Below are 16,359 nucleotides of genomic sequence, written 5' to 3'. Positions count from 1 at the left end.
AGATAGATCAGGAATTATTATAAAAAAAAAAAAAAAAAAGTGTATGGATTTATTTTTCTTTCCTCAGGCAAACTTGCAAATATAAGGCTAGAATGGCCCAAGAGAATCTCTATTGAGAACATTGTTCCAAACAGTGTATGATAGTGATGGTCTCCCTAGTAATAAGGATAGGGAGGAAAGGAAACTAAAGGTAAGCAGTATTTGCCCGGTGGAGCCATTCCAGGGAATGTCTCATAATCTTCTTCGATCAGGTGCAAACACAAGAAATAAGGTGCTTCCGTGTAATGATCTTAAAGCTGAGCAACAACTCTTCAGTCATGCAAGGTACCATTTCCTCAATGCAGGGACAGTTCCACTGTCTTCCTGGTTGGTGATATTTCTTTGGTTTAGGCAGACCTTAGGCTCATTTCTGCCTAGATAGTTTTATCTCTTTGGAGTCAGATGCCCTTCCTGGTATTTATAGAGCTGTATGTCTTTTAACGAGCAAACTGACAAGCAAAACATCTTTAAGACAAAGGAAAAAGCAACAGCTCTCTATCTAGACTACTGCCAAGTATTTGATATGAAGTACAAGAGTTATGATATGGATCAGTTTGTAAGAAACTCCATATTGAAGTGGAGACAATAAGAGCAAATAATGTCAAAGTGAAAGATATGATAATGGAACTTCTTAAGAATTGGTTTTAAGGCTAATCTTATTTAATATTTTAATTAGTGACCTAGACAAAAGATATATATATATATATGTAGGATTGTATAACAAAATTTACAGTTGACATGATGTTTAGAGTAGTTATTAAAATAGATGAAGATCAGAATGTCACACAGATGGAAGTGGAAGTCCTTCAGAATTGGTGTAATAGAAATGGAATTAAATATAATAGTACAAAGTAATGCACTTAAAACTAATGACAAGAAATTCTGTTATTAACAGAGCTCATCTACAGCAAAAGCTAGTTGCTATAGCAGCTAATATAAGGATAACTATGAGTTGCCTGTGTAATGTGGCCTAACGAGAGACTAAATGTAATGCTAGGAGGTCTACCAGAAAGACTATCTATCTCATGAAAAAGGATAATACAAATTGTATTTCTGATCACTCATAATGTGGATTTGGTAAACCTGAATGTACTTCTTTTTCATCATCTTTAGCAGTCACACACTGAATGCACAGAAACTTCTAAAAGTCACAACGAGGTCTTTTGACAGGGAGTTCCATAAAACCATGACTTGCTACATGAATACATAACTACTTCTCTTTGTTCCAAATTTGTGACTTACTAGCTTGTTGTCATGTCCTGTGCTCTTACTGAAGGGGACGGTGGGAAAATCAGTCCTTATCCATCCTCTCCATGAAGCAATGATTTTATAAGTCTTTATTTTATTCCTCCTTAGCAATCATTTTCCTGGTTTATTATTATTTTCATATAAAAGCTGTTCCATAACTTCATTGATAGTCCTCCTCTGAAACTTTTCTAATTCTACCGTATCTTTTTTAGAGGTGGCAGATCAGAGTTGACATACTATTTAAAATGTGTTTTGTAACCATTGAAATAAGAATAATGTACAACAGCCTTTCAGCAGTAAAGGGAAAGACAATTGGATTTATGGTCAATTTTTGAAACACTTTTTATATATAATAGAAGGATATTAGAGAAATAATAGAGGAATTGATAACTTTATTCCTTCTACTTTTTTGGTTCTTGCATGAAAAATGCAAGGAACTGAAACTGAATGCAAGGAAATGCAAGGAATGCAACTTTTTCCTGCAAGAAGTTGAGTTAACACAAACTTGTTTTCCAGAAAATCTGCAAAAGTGCCATGGGAAAAAAAAGTTCATATCAAAACTACTAACATGGGAAAAATAATGGTTATTTGCAGATAAGATGTAGTTTGGGATTGTATTACCTCTAATGAGGATAGTCTGCCACAATAATTAAGATTGTAGCTTATGTAAGCAAGACAACACATTCTTTATCATAATTCAAAATTTAATAGAACCATGATTCCTAATATTTTATGGAAACACATATTTTAAAGGATGTGTGCAGGTCATACCAGTACTGAAAAATGTATGAAAAGTACATAGATGCTTTTCTAGTGGCCTCAAATGACCAGTGACTTACAGACTTGCCTCAAATGCAAAAAAAAAAAAAATATATATATATACATAAATATATATTATATATATATATATAATATACATAAATAAATCTAAAGGCAAGTGAAAGTACTTACATGTATACTGGTGGCACAGAACAAGTTGTGCCTCTGCAGAACAATAAGTGTAGATTTATTCTCACTGGTTTGAAATGCTTTTCTTGAAGTGTTATGCTCAATTGCTGCAGATGCGTTTACTAAGCAAAATTACAGCTATGCATATCAAATCTATTTTCACTAGACATGGTCTATCTGTGATAATACCATGTAGCAATAGGTCACAGTTTAGAAACCCCAGTTTAAGTGATTTGCAATAAAGTACAGTGTAAGCATATCATTAGTTGACCCTACTACCTCATTCTTACAGGTAGTGAAAAATGTCAGAATATTCTGGAGAAAAAAAAGTGCAAAGTCACTTTTGGTCTGTAGTTATCACAGTTAAATTACAGAATAGAAAAAGTGAAGCAAAAGATGTTAGATGCTTGTATTCTGTTCAACGAAAAGATGAATATACTGCTAGAAACTAACATCAAGGTCATTGAAAGACATGGAAATGTAAAGAGACAATTAGAACGATACAAAATACTAGGTATGATTTATGATCCTTGAAGCTCTTACCTTTTTTCAAAAATGACACTTTCTGTATTGTAAAAGGTAGCAAGTCATAATGGCATTTCTGATGAAAGAGATATGGAGAGAATTCTAGGAAGTTCTTATCTCAGATACATGGCTATAAAAAAAAGGGGGGGGGGAGGCAAGAATTTCTCAAGGAATAATCAATTGTCAAGGGCATTTGAGATTAGTTTAGCCCTCTTAGTCTCTTCTAGCATTTAAGATTAGCTTTGCTAATTAGCTTAAACAATAGGTCTCTTATAAGTACTTCAAATTCTGTTACCTTTGTGCCAGGTTTTACTTGCTGTTACTACTAGATTTGTCTAAAAATAAATAAATAAATAAATAAATTATGTGTGGACATTCTGGAATTGGATTGTCATTCTGGCAATCAGACTACATGATACTCTGACCAGACATAACTCAGCTAAGGTACCAAGTAGAGCTGAATCAAATTTCTTCCTCCAAGGCAACACAGACAGAGAGGAGTGGATTGAGAAGAGACTTTCTTGCATTTCTTTCAGTAATTCAGACATCAGTACTGAGGGGCTGGAAGTCCTATGAAAGCCATATCCATAGGAATTGAGGAGTGAATCTGGTGAAGTAGGAACTGGTCAGGGAAAGACAATGGAAAGACAGCACAGTTACACTAGATGGAAACCGAGCCAAATGACTTATATAAGGAAACAAATAAAAAATATACTTCTCAAGGCAAAATGCTTACTTGTCCAAGAACTTCGACTATATAGCATAGATACATTCATGATGTTTTATTCTTAAAAATGCAGTGGAACTGAGGTAGCCACTTTTATTAAACAGTTTATATGGGAGAGTCTGCAAGTACTAAGAACAACAACAACAAAAGCAATTAATAAAACCTGTAGATTGCTGAAGTGTACTTTCAAAGAAGTGAAGTATAATATAGAGAAGAAAGCAAACTATAATCTCAAAGATCAATGACTTTCTAATTTGTTTCTATCTAAAACCATATAAATAGTGTTGTTTTTTTTTGTTGTTGTTGTTGTTTTGTTTTTTTGTTTTGTTTTGTTTTTTCCTAAAAATGAATTACCAGTGAATTATGGTGTGTTGTTTTTTTTTTTTTGTTTTAATTTTTGTTTAAGGTAAGAGGTCCTCCACTTGCAGGAGCATTTAAAGAGAGACCAACAAAGCCCACAGCATTTCGCAAGTTTTATGAGCGAGGAGACTTCCCAATTGCCCTTGAGCATGATACGAAAGGAAACAAAATAGCCTGGAAGGTAAGTCATGGCACAGCTGTGACAGCCTTCACAGCTGTGAGCTTCTTGAAGTAACACCTCTCATTGTCAAACAAAGTTGGCTTATAAGTAAATAAACTGAAGCAATTTCTTAGCAAATGGAAGATGGTGGGAAAGACATTACAGAAAGGTCCCTGAGTCAGCTGTCTACCTTGGCTAACAATTAAATTATATGCTGCAAAAAGGAAGATGACAGAGTTGCTTTGCCTTTAGAGAATTGCCTCCTGCCCAATTCATCTCTATTTTTATGAGGACCTGGCAATGCAGCCTATTTCAGGCAGTCCATCAAATAATGGAAGTGGCTGGTTACAGTGAGCAGCAGCCATTTATCTACCCCAAATTTCACCTTCCTGCAGGACACTTCCAAATAGAAGCTTTAATTACCTAAATGGATAGGTCAAGATTGGCTGCTCCCTGAAAATGCAGAGCAGAATACAAACGAAGGCAGATTCTCATTCCACAGCTGTACTCTCAGTCTACAGCATATGTCAGACAGCGTAATCGCTGTCATACGTGCCCCTGTTAGAGGCTGACCTCCACTGCTGAAACCATTACAGCTACGACATTTCTCTGACAAAAGGTTAATTGGCTTCAAAATAAATGTATTGCCTAATGACTCCATTCTAATGCGGCTGTGTTTCTCCCTAAAAGGCTTGGTGATGTTATTTGTAAAACTTGCCAATCTTCTAAGTAACCACTGCAGACTTTTAAATTTAATTTGAAAAATGAATGCTGATCTTTAACCTGCTCCTACTATTTAATTATTTTGGTTATCATGATTTTTTTTTTCCTGTGTGTTATTTATTGGACTACAATAAGATTTTGCTGGAAGCAGTGATAGTTACAGAAAACGAACATGATATGAATGAGCAAAATATGTTAGATTTGTAGAATGTTTTAAATATTTAATGTCAAGAAAGTTATAACAATTTTAAATACATTGTTATATTAATGAATTAATGACAAAAAAAAAAAAGAGAGAGAGAGAGAGATTTTGCAATCTTATAACTGATAACTGATTCTGCTGCTAATGATGGCAACAGGGTTAGGTTAGACCTATACATTGATAAGTAGCACTATAATTTGTTTGTAACTAGGTTTTAAGATAGCTTTTTTGCCTATTTAATTATAGAAGATGGATTTGTGCTGTGAGAAAGTACTAGTTTCTTACCAATAGCAATGTTAGATCAGCTCAAGTAACTATTAATAGTTCTTTCAGTGAAGGGAAACTCTATCCAACACCTTACACATGATCACAATGAGATTCCATTGCAGCTGTTCTTTAGGCAACCTTAGTTATGACCTTACTGAATTAAAAATCATGGGTTTACAACTTAAGTCTGCCCTCTAATCTTTCATCACCAGGCAAGATCCACAGATGACTTGCAAACATATACAAAAATCTATTAGAATTTAGTTCTCTTCCTGAAGCATTGTAACTTCTAATTTCCCCAAATCAGATTGAGAGATACAATTTACCTCATTTTAGCTGCTTTTTGATGTACATACTTCAGCTATATAGCGAGGTGGGGATTGGTCTCTTCTCCTAAGCACCAAGTGATAAGAGGAAATGGCCTTAAGTTGTGCTAGGGGAGGTTTAGGTTGGTTATTAATTAAAATTTCTGAAAGCATTGTGAAATATTGGAACAGGCTGCCCAGTGAGGTAGTTGAGTCACCATCCCTGGAGGTCTTCAAAAAACTTGTGAATGTAGTGTTTACTGATGTCGTTTAATGGTGGACTTGGCAATACTAGTTTAAAGGTTGGACCAGATGATCTTAGAAGTCTTTTCCAACCTAAATGATTCTATGATTATAAGAATTATTATTCCACCAGATGATGCTACTGGCTGCTTGGTTAACTTATTGCTACATTGCTTTCTACAAGCCTTCTAACAAAAGCTGATCCTCTAAAATAAGCATTTGTTCACTGTGTCTGTCAGTTTGAGTTGTTTGAAGATATATTGCCTTAAAACAATCTTAACATCAGAGTCTTTGGTCAAAGACCCAGCAGGTATTTCTTCCTATTGCAAATTGCAATCTTATCACTCCAATGTCTCCCTAATATTCACCTAGCAATGTCAAAACATTGGCATTGTAGCTAGTGAGGAATAGGGCTATGATGTCATGCAACAGTTCTCTTTGCTATTGTTGTTCATCCTCTCTTTCAAAACAAATTATCACTACTTCAGTATACATCCAAAAAGGCAGCATAATAGCACACTATTCTATTCTTATATCATCAGCATGGCAGGGTCCAAGCTTATTTCCATTATTTCAATCCATTTGATTTACTCACAAATCAATCTAGGCTGAGTTTTGTGGCAGGCACTCAAGAAAACAATACTGAGATAGTAGAATTACTTCAGGCTGTTGTTTAATTTGGCACACAACCATCATTGATTATTGTGCAGTTTAAGTAGATGAAAAAGGCAAATAGGAGTTTTCTAGTTCAAACTTAATGTTAGATAGCTTCTAGTGTCTTAGAGACTGCCTGCTGCTGCTAGAGGCTGAGAAGGTTGTTCAGCATTAATTATTATTTAAGGGTGCAGATAAAGTAAAGGTCTGTGTTTTTTATTTGTTTTAAGGACACATAAATAGTCAAAATAGCCACTATATGTCTAATGGCTCATTTTAATCTGTTTATCATATTCATTTGTAACCCTGAGTAAATAAGTAATTATTCTAGTAATATAATTTACTCAATACTTCTTCAATTCATGAAAATGGAAAAAAAATACTTTTACTGATTAAATATGTCAAGGAAAATGTTCTAAAAAATCTCAGCTGAGTTATATTTATTTGTATGAATCAGATAGGTCTAGTGAAAGGATAAAAAGAATAAAATAGCTTACTAAAATAAATTTTAAAAAGTGTTATTTTACTTCTGCTATCATTGCACAGTATCAGTTTGATTGTGAGGGTTTTTTTAATATTTATTTATATGTGATGTATATCATGGTTCATTTCACTCTTGTTAGTTTGTCTACCCAGTGGTGCATGAGAGAAAATGCAAGGGGGTCTCAGAAACATGATTTATTCTGACAGATGAAAATACTATAGGATTTTATTAGTTCCTGAAAGATATGCAGTGTTTTTCTTTGGTTGGTTGGTTAGGGTTTTGGTAATTACTGAAACAAACAAAATAACAAAAAAAAAACTGTAATTATCAGACTTTTTTTTTTTTTTTTTTTTTTGAAACAATCACAATATTGTAATTCTGTGAACACAACAGACATTTTATCTAAAAGAATATGAAATATATTCATGTGTTGTCCCCGTTGTGTTAACGGGGACAAAAATCTTTGACTAACATGCACAAATGACCCTTGATTTCATAAGAGTTCTGGTTATGTCTTATTTTAAACCCATGATTAATTTCCTGTAAGGGCAAGCTACATACAACTATGATTGTAGACCCAGACAGGATATAAATTTTAAGTTCAAGAACTAATCGGGACTACTTCTGAATAACTGCATGTATTGACCCTCTGATTCTGAAATAATAATACTGTAAGAATAAAGTTATGTTTCTGCAGTGGAAAATTCCACTAACCTTACATATTCAAAAGTGATTGTGCAGGCATAATGGTGGCATAACAGTGGGGGGTATGTTAAGCAGATAAGGGGACAGTAGAAGGTCCTACTGTCCCCAAATGAGCAGGATGGCTAAGAAAAACAAGACAAGCAGTTGTGGAATCATCAAAAAATAAAAACTAAAAAAATAAATTAAAAAAAATCACAGGTCCCTCCAGTCACGAGAGAAGAAGAAAAAAGGGGGAAAAGGAGAAATTAAAGGTTGGTTAAATAAAATTGTACATGTATCATATAGTAACAAGCATTGAGTAGGTTGTGAAACTGTAGTTCTCAGCCAATAAGGAAATAGAGGAGGAATCAAGTGTTGGGTAATAGGAGATATAAGGTTATGATACACATCTACTGCGTGCTCCTGCTTGCAGGATGCCCACCATTGGAATCATGAATAAAAAAAAGCTGTGTCACTAAGGCTCTCGCCTGAGCCTGTGTTATTGGTTGCATATTGTTTCTCACAATACCTTTGGGAGGATTACTTCCAAAATTGACTACATTCCATTGGACTAAGGCATTCCTACTCCAAATTTATTGTAAATTTAGACAAATTTAGACAAAAACTGTGCAGTGAAATCACGGTGTTTACATAGGCACCTTTTCTTAAAAACAGAACCAAAGCAAATTAAATCTCACTTACAAGGTCATTATAGCATGATCTGGCTTCTATGTGAATTCTCAGCATAAGTCCTAGAAAGGCATCTCTCGGAATACTCCCATAATATTGACATAATGGTTGATAAGTTGCCATTGCCACACTATATAGATTCTGCATTCCCCTCTTTTTTACTATTATTGCAAGTTCAAATAAACCTGTTTTGACCTGTTTTGAAAGAAAACTCACCATCTCCACAATTCGCCAGAAAAAAATCTGATTTTGAGTACAATTAAAGTGAAAGAATCCATATCAATTCAGGATATTCATCCCATTCAGAGAATGTACTGCCAGTCATTGAATTTCTTTGCTAAATTGTGTGCATTCAGTATAACACTTGAATATCTAATTTAAATCCTTTGTTTTCATGCTCCCTCTGTAGTCATTAAATAGAGCTGTGTAAATATTAGTACTTTACAATTGATGCAAATACACAATACTCGTATTTGGATAAAGCATTAGCTTTTGAGATCTAAAAATAAACTTCTTAAATTGAATGATTAATGAATGTTCAAGGATCTTTCCAAATTTGAAGCATTTGATTTTGTCCAGAAACAGAGAATAGTTAATAATTGTGTGGTTGGAAACTGTGTCTCTGATGTGGGTGAAATGTAAAATTTTAGGATATAAATTGTTGTTAATTTAGAGTTAGATAGTAGTGGACAGTAATCTTCTTAGAAAATGAGTGAGTTAGAATATTTATTTCCTACTTATTTGGGATCCTTAAGTTCTCCTTTAGCTATGTATAACACAATTTTATTTTAAAAATGTAGTAATATATTCTTTTTCACAATTTCATACTGAGCTGTGAATAATAAAAGCTCATGGCTCAGGTCTTGAAAAGATCTTCCACTTTCAAATGTGCATTGCCGCATTTAAAAAGGTCAGAATGCAATTAAACCTTTTATTAAAAAAGTTGATAATACCAAGGAAGTATTACCGAATTATTAAGAATATATTTGATATGCATTCTCTGTATCTGTCGTCAGAATGTTTGAAAAATCAGTTGTTTAGGGAGTCAGGTTCATTACAAAAGTTGTTATACTTTGTAAAAAAAAATAAAATAAAATAAAAAATGCTGCTATTCTTCAAAATGATTTTAGCACTTTCAAAGAACTAAAGACCAAGTTCAAAACCACAAACTTCTCTATCAAGCACAAATGTCAAAATGAATATGGTTTTTGTCTTTTGGAGTTAATGTTTTTTTTTTTGCCAGCATAGCTGTATTCAATAAGGATGTGACTTTTACCATTTTGATTTTTCTTCATCCTCTCTTCCCTATATAATTTATTTCTTTTCAGGGACTCATGTAAGCTTTGGTATCAAAACTAGTTCTTAATTGTAGAAAATAGATGTGGTGGTAGAAGACAGTGTTCTCCTGTCCTTAATGTCATGCATTTGGATTGTGCGTACAGTTTTTTCTTGTGCAGATTATTGAAGTTTGCTTTTGGGAACAGGGACTACAAGTTATCTGAACATGCCATGGAACTGCAATTTTTGTTAGCACCTCTGATCCCTCATGATTTTATCTGCCTGTTTTTATGTTAATGTTTATAAAATTCTGAGCTATGATTAAACTGACACCTATGCCCAGCATGAAGGTTTTTTTTATTTTTTTTTTTCCAATGAAATAGGTGTTGAATTTTTGGTTTGTTTTTAATTTGTTTGTTTTATTTTGTTTTCTTTTTTCTGGAAGTACAACCCTTTTTTGTTGAGGGGTAAGCTTTCAGTGAGAGGAAATAAGGTTTATTATAGTAACCACTATAGTTGGAAAGGAGACGTGTTTTCAGGTGCAAAAGTAGTATCTCTCAGTATTTTTCAATTTTATGAAGTCATTTTGCCATTAATCCACATGAATAACACTTACCATATATTGTTCCCTATGTAGTATTAAGTAAGCTTAGGAAAGATTTCCCAAAGTTCAAATCCCAAAAACAATAACAATTAGTTGTAGGGAGCTCAGTTGCCCTAAAGAATGATCTCATTATTTTACTAATGTCTTGCTATTTGTAGAAGTGAAATGTGATTCCAGAAGTTGGAGGGATTTAATAGCTTATCACCATCAAAAGGGGAAGGTCTGACTTTTCTTTACTTCTTCTGGTCAGTATTCCTAGAGCATACTTGATACAGGCACTGACGCTAATCAGAGCCGCTGTGAGTAAATTTATCTCACTAACACAGGAAAAAAAAAAATATATATATATATATACATTTATATATATATATATTTATATATATATATATTATATATATATATATATATTTTTCTTTCGATTAACAACACATTCACAGTCCTGCAAACTTTGATTACAAAGAGGTCCATGAGTGCTAAAGCTTTGTGTTGATGAAGGAGAGTAAAACAGTAGCGAAGAATGAGAGAGAGCTGAAGGGTCTTAAAACTTTTATTCTTTCAACAGCAATGAACCACTAAATTAGTTTAGCCGCTTGTGGAATTGCAACCTCAGATATCTGAAAGCGGAAAGAACAAGTTGTCTACGTAAAACAAAGTTTTTCTTTTAAATTTATTTTCATATATAGAGATAGATTTATTTATTTATTTATGCTTCTGTTCTCTGTTAAAGTATTTAATCCCTTTTTAATAAAAGATGTTGCAAGGACACTGTCATATTGAAAAAAAAAAATACTGTAAATCCCTCTTAAACACTGTCATGCAGAATAAAGGTTTTTGAAAGATCGTATACAAAGAAGAGTGGCCACATATCATGTTTAGCCACAGTGGATGCTACTTTCTATTTTATTTAATGTGTTCATTAATGTTTTAGGACACTGTTCAGTGTTTTGTTCTGCAATAGATGTCTGTTCATCATCCCTGGAGGACTCCTTTTTTTTAATCATTTCAGTGATCCTGTTTAAGCCTGTCTCCAATACAGTTTTGTTGGTATAGCAGCAAATTGCAGTGTGGATTCAAGACAGAGCAATTGGAAGCAGGAATTTCTTAATCCAGAAATATTACATAATAATTTAAAGAAATCAAGAATGTGATTTGAAGCAAAGAAAATAAAAAGTCTTGGAGAAACAAATTCTAAATGCTGCCTCTAAAAAATAAAGTAAAAATGATTAACAGATTTAATGTAAAGGAATAGTTTAGAAAATAATCAGAAAATTAAATAGTAAAGAACTCAGTTTTCTGAGATGTGAAATGGTCACAAGCTAGAATTATTCACTTTTAAGAAGACATTTGCAATTTTAGCAATTCAAAAAGAATCTTATCAAAATGCTGTTTCAAAACACTTCATCAGATCACTATGTTTTTGTGAAATCCCATAAAATTCAAAGTAACTGTTTCAATACTTATCAGTGTTCTCATAGGTCGTGTTTAGTTTGTACATTCATTCTACTATTTTCTATGAAACAGAAATTATGTGTCAAAGGTTATTCAGTGCCATCTCTCCCTTCATACTACTTGTGGATCACAGAAAGCTAATTCTTTCTAGAGTTGTTTTTTTTTTTTTTTTTACAGTTCTCTGGTCTTTTCCATTCCTTTTATATTTATAATTTAAAAATCTAATGAAATGTCTTTTTTCTCCATGCTTAGGTAAAGTACCCTATTTTAAAAAATATATATATACTCAATCAATATCAATACTTAATTGAAAATAGGACATGTACATTTGCTTAACAGTAAAATAATGTTTCCCTTAAAACATAAAGAATGTTTTACTGGACACGACTCAGATTTCGTTTCTCTTAACAACATCAATGCCGAACTTGGATACTAGTGTTCAGCTGGAGTCTAAAACAAGCTTTACAAAGAGTAGTGACAGTTTACCTGATTCCCATAGTACTAAGCTGCCACATTTCAATTATAAATTCCTCTGTGACTAATTAATAGCTGCATCTTATCCCAGGATTCTAGAAAACAGTAATACTGTGGCAGTTAATTTACTGTTCCTTTTTCCCTGCATACACAATTAAAGCCATCCCTTTATTTGATGTAAATTGCCATCTCTTGAAAGCGTATGGAATGAAAACCCAGCCATGTATCAGAAATAACTTTAATTTAAATTTGCTAAATGACCTCTGAAAGCTAGATGAAAGATTTTCTGCTGAATGGGCTGGTGCTCCCTGCCTGTATAATTTATGTGAGAAATTAGTGCGAATGGTTCACTTTTATGGAGCAGTGCTGCTTGTAGCAAGCCTGCAGAAACAATTTTCCCCCAAGCCTCCATCTGTTCTTCAAACCAGGGCATATGCCATCTCATCGAGCTTGAAAGTCAACTGATTTATAACTCCTGAAAAGTGCATAGATTGAAAAGAAAGGTCGAATGCTGCTATGTGACAATGATTTGCTAGGCACTTGGATAAAGACAATTCACATTATTATGGACCCAGGAGGACACAAGTGATGTTGTAAGCTTCAAAAATCAGTAGATTGACATGTAGGACAAAAACAAATTACTCCTCCTCCATGAGTTAAACAGCTACCCCTCTATTCCTAACGATTAAAAATTTTCAGAAGGTATGTAGGTATTATAGCCAAGATATCTTGTTATAGTGTGTTTCAGACAGAATAATTTTTTCTAGCTACAAAGTTTGCCATCCAGAAGTGCCAAGACTTGTTCCATTTTAAAATGTAAGCAGAAACATCTGTCATAAAAAGTACTTTTTTTTTTTTTTTTGTCAGAAAGTTCTGTGCAGTACTACACACACAACTTTGATGAATTTTCTGTATCTACTCTGAAGGTGAATTCTGATCCCTTATCCCTATTAATGGATAGTCTGTTCTCTGTCCATTAGTTGTTGGCCTTCTTCCTTTTACCCAAATGTTACAGAATTCTCTGGCAAGTGACAAAACCAATTGAATTGACAACATAAACATCAATGTGTGTTTGATGTTTTCATTTATGGTTGTGAAATACTGTGACTGAAGAGTCATAGTACTTGGAGGCTCAGAAGCATCAACAATTGACAGTCTTTATCAAGTCTTTTTTGTTTGTTTGTTTGTTTGTTTTATTTCAGTTAAAAATTGGCATATATTTAAGCACCTATTTAATATAAAAAAGTAACGTAGAAACAGTGCATAGAGCCTTTTAGTGTCAAAACTGAAGGGCAGATTTTGCCTTGAAAAACACAGAGACCGAGTATAGAGACCTAGTATAAAAACACAGAGACCTGAGATATCTGTAGCATCCCTAAAAAAAAAAAAAAAAAAAAAAAAAAAAAAGCATATGCTTTTGACTAAAAATGATGAAAATATAGAGCTAATAAGCTCCTACAACTAAATACAAATTGTAAATATTTCATAGTGCTGAAAAGGTGTTAAATATGTAGTTATAAAATGTCTTTATAAAATGGTATACTGTGTAAAGTAGAAAGTGACATGTTTAAGAAAACTTCAAATTAATAGAAAACATACAAATTAATAGAAAAAAAGTTTGCTATCACTGAAGACATATATTCTAAAAACATATTTAACCAATGACTCTACTTCAGAAATGTATTATAGTGGATGTCTGTTCTCATCAGTTTTGTGATGAACACTATTATGTTTTATTACCCTTCAATTGTTCTACTTTTGGTGTCCACTGTATTAAATAGTGCATGTAACAAATTTACCTCCCTCAGTCATTTTCATTGTCCTATACTGCTTCCAATACATTAATTAATTTATTATCATTTTAGTGTCATATTCTCTTCACTAACCTCTGTGAACCCTTCACATAGAATTCGCATCTACTGTTCTGCAGAATTCTGATCTTGGCTCAACGCTGCTCTCATTCTTCACATTGGTATTCTACCAATTAATAATATTTGTTTGCTTAATTCCAAGTTTTATTGTCCTTTTCCTTTCTTCCCTCTTTGTCCTTTTATCTGTATTTGCTCTTGCCTATCTGTGAAGAGTTCATCTTTTATATGAAGTTATTCATGAGGACAATTCAGCAGGAACTGGTTTAAGCTTTTTACGCAAATAAGGTGTACATTTTACTAGTTTAATTATGGCGTAAATGTGTCCTTGAATAGAAATCACTCAGATTAAGATTCTTGAGTACTTCTTAGAACAGCAAGCTCTAAATTTTAACTTTTTTTTTTTTTTTTTTAATTTCTCTTCCTTTGAAACGTGTTGACAACTCCATTCAATAAAATAACTATCCAATATGGCCTGAAAAAGCTCTATTCTTGCTGAGATTTAAACATGTACTTAATACCTCATGATCAAACTACACTGAAACAATACTTTTGCTTATACTGTTTAGCAGTGATGTTAGTGAGATGATGTGCTAAAATCTAAACTATGAACAGATATTTGTTTGTTCTCAGTCTTAATTATGGAACTTTCTTAATAAGTGCTAACTTCAAATAAATGTTCCTGTATCCCTAAGACTTTAATTGCCAAGACCTTTAAAAATAAAACCCATTTAAATGTGTCTGATAAAAATTCCATTGAGGTAGTTAATTTGTGATTTTTTTTTTTTTTCAAAAATATGGTTTTTAACTTTGAAGACTTGAGTGTATAGTAGTATAGGAGTAAATAGCAGTACGTCTGTGTGACAGTAGTTGTAGCATGTGGTAGGTTATCAGGGCCAAAATAAATTATCTTAAATATTTAAATGAGATCGTTCCCCTTGGCTTTCAGCTTTCACACATTAATGCTCAGGAAACAGGCAATTTTAGGGAATTATAAATACTGCAGTACTAAGTGACAGAATTTGTGGGTTGCTAGTTTTCTTTCCTGTGACTTCCTTCAATATCAGACCAAAAATATATATCTTACTTTGGTTTTAAAGGAATACCAGCAAAGTTGTCTCTGTATAATGAACCAGTTTAAGTGCTGCAGAACATACTAGAAGTCTATGTTTATAATATCAGAGATAAAACGCAAATAAAACTAACTGGCATATTATACTTTCAAATAATTAATTTAAGTTTCAGGCATTGGAACTGATTTTCCATGTTTTAAAATTAATATTATGTTCACATGTGCAGGCAAATGCACACCTTATTTAGAAAGTTATTATAAAAAGATGGATAAATACTACCTCAGAAGATCATGAGTGATGATTTTAAAGATATGAATATTTAGATGAAAATTTCCTCAGGCTAGAATGAAGAAAAAAAAAAAAAAAAGGTGTTGCTTCCAGCTTAATTTAAACTTCAGTCTAAATATATATCTCTCTAGGAACATGGGTTGTATTGTAATATAGTGAATCTCATAATGAAGACTAAGTGCACTGAAGTGCTGCTCTGCTCTAAAAAATAACACAATCAAGCAAAACTGTAGGGGTTGTCTTTACTGTGTTTCATTGGCGTCGAGATAGACATATTTTTAATTGTTTTTTGTACCTTTCAACCCTCCCAATTAAACAGAGCATTCATTTTTATCTCTTAATGTCCTTGACTAAATAAAAACTTAAATTAAAGCATGAAAAATGCAAAAAAGAGGAATATTTACTGTACAAAAAAGTTGATTTAGACATCTATAATGCCTAAGCTGCCACCTAACTAAAACAGCAAGTGTGTAGCCAAGTTGCATGAATGATGGTTGAGATAGATTCTTTTGGTTGACCCTTTCTAGCGTTGTTCCAGCTGTCAAATGACAAACATTTACAGCTGTTATTGTCATTTTTAACTTCTTGCTGACAACTTATTACATTTCATATACTTTTTCTAAAAACTTGTTTTTGAAAGCATGTAAATAACTTTCAATGCTCTTAGTGGAATTTCAGTTTTCTTGTCTATATTAAATAGTAATAGCAATTGGCTTGAAGAGGTCAAAGTCATTTTCAATCACCAAAATGTAGTTTCTATTTTACCAATTCAGGCATTAATTCTTTGTGGATTTCCCTATTGTTTCTATTATTTCTTTCTTTTCTAAAGTCATATTGAAGTCCAAAATCAGGAAAAAATGCGTTTTGATTCCGAGGCTGTGCAATGTCCATCGCTTTCAGAGGATTATGAGTTACTAACCTATGTTGGTGTGTTCTATTCATATCCAAAGAAATTGCATTGAGGGTCCGAAGATGGTGATCATGTGCTTAACAAATCATAAATACCTGTGTGTGTAAATGATGTCCCACTCTGTGCTTCTTATCTTGTCTTTTCAGACCCTTAAAA

General features: G+C 32.9%; 1 protein-coding gene across 1 annotated transcript in view; it reads left to right on the top strand.

Moving 5' to 3' along the window:
- PACRG (parkin coregulated) overlaps window positions 1-16,359 on the top strand; it is a gene marked incomplete at both ends in the record, with an annotated part of 215,678 nt that overhangs the window by 45,134 nt on the left and 154,185 nt on the right. Inside the window, one exon of the mRNA XM_084285307.1 lies at window positions 3,894-4,028. Coding sequence (XP_084141433.1) covers window positions 3,894-4,028 — 135 coding nt within the window. The remainder of the gene's footprint in view (window positions 1-3,893; window positions 4,029-16,359) is intronic.

The sequence above is a fragment of the Netta rufina genome, assembly GCF_964035555.1.
Source record: "Netta rufina genome assembly, chromosome: 3".
In the NCBI taxonomy this organism is placed as follows: domain Eukaryota; kingdom Metazoa; phylum Chordata; class Aves; order Anseriformes; family Anatidae; genus Netta; species Netta rufina.
The sequence above is the reverse complement of the archived record's forward strand: the minus strand, read 5'-3'. Positions and strand labels throughout refer to the sequence as shown.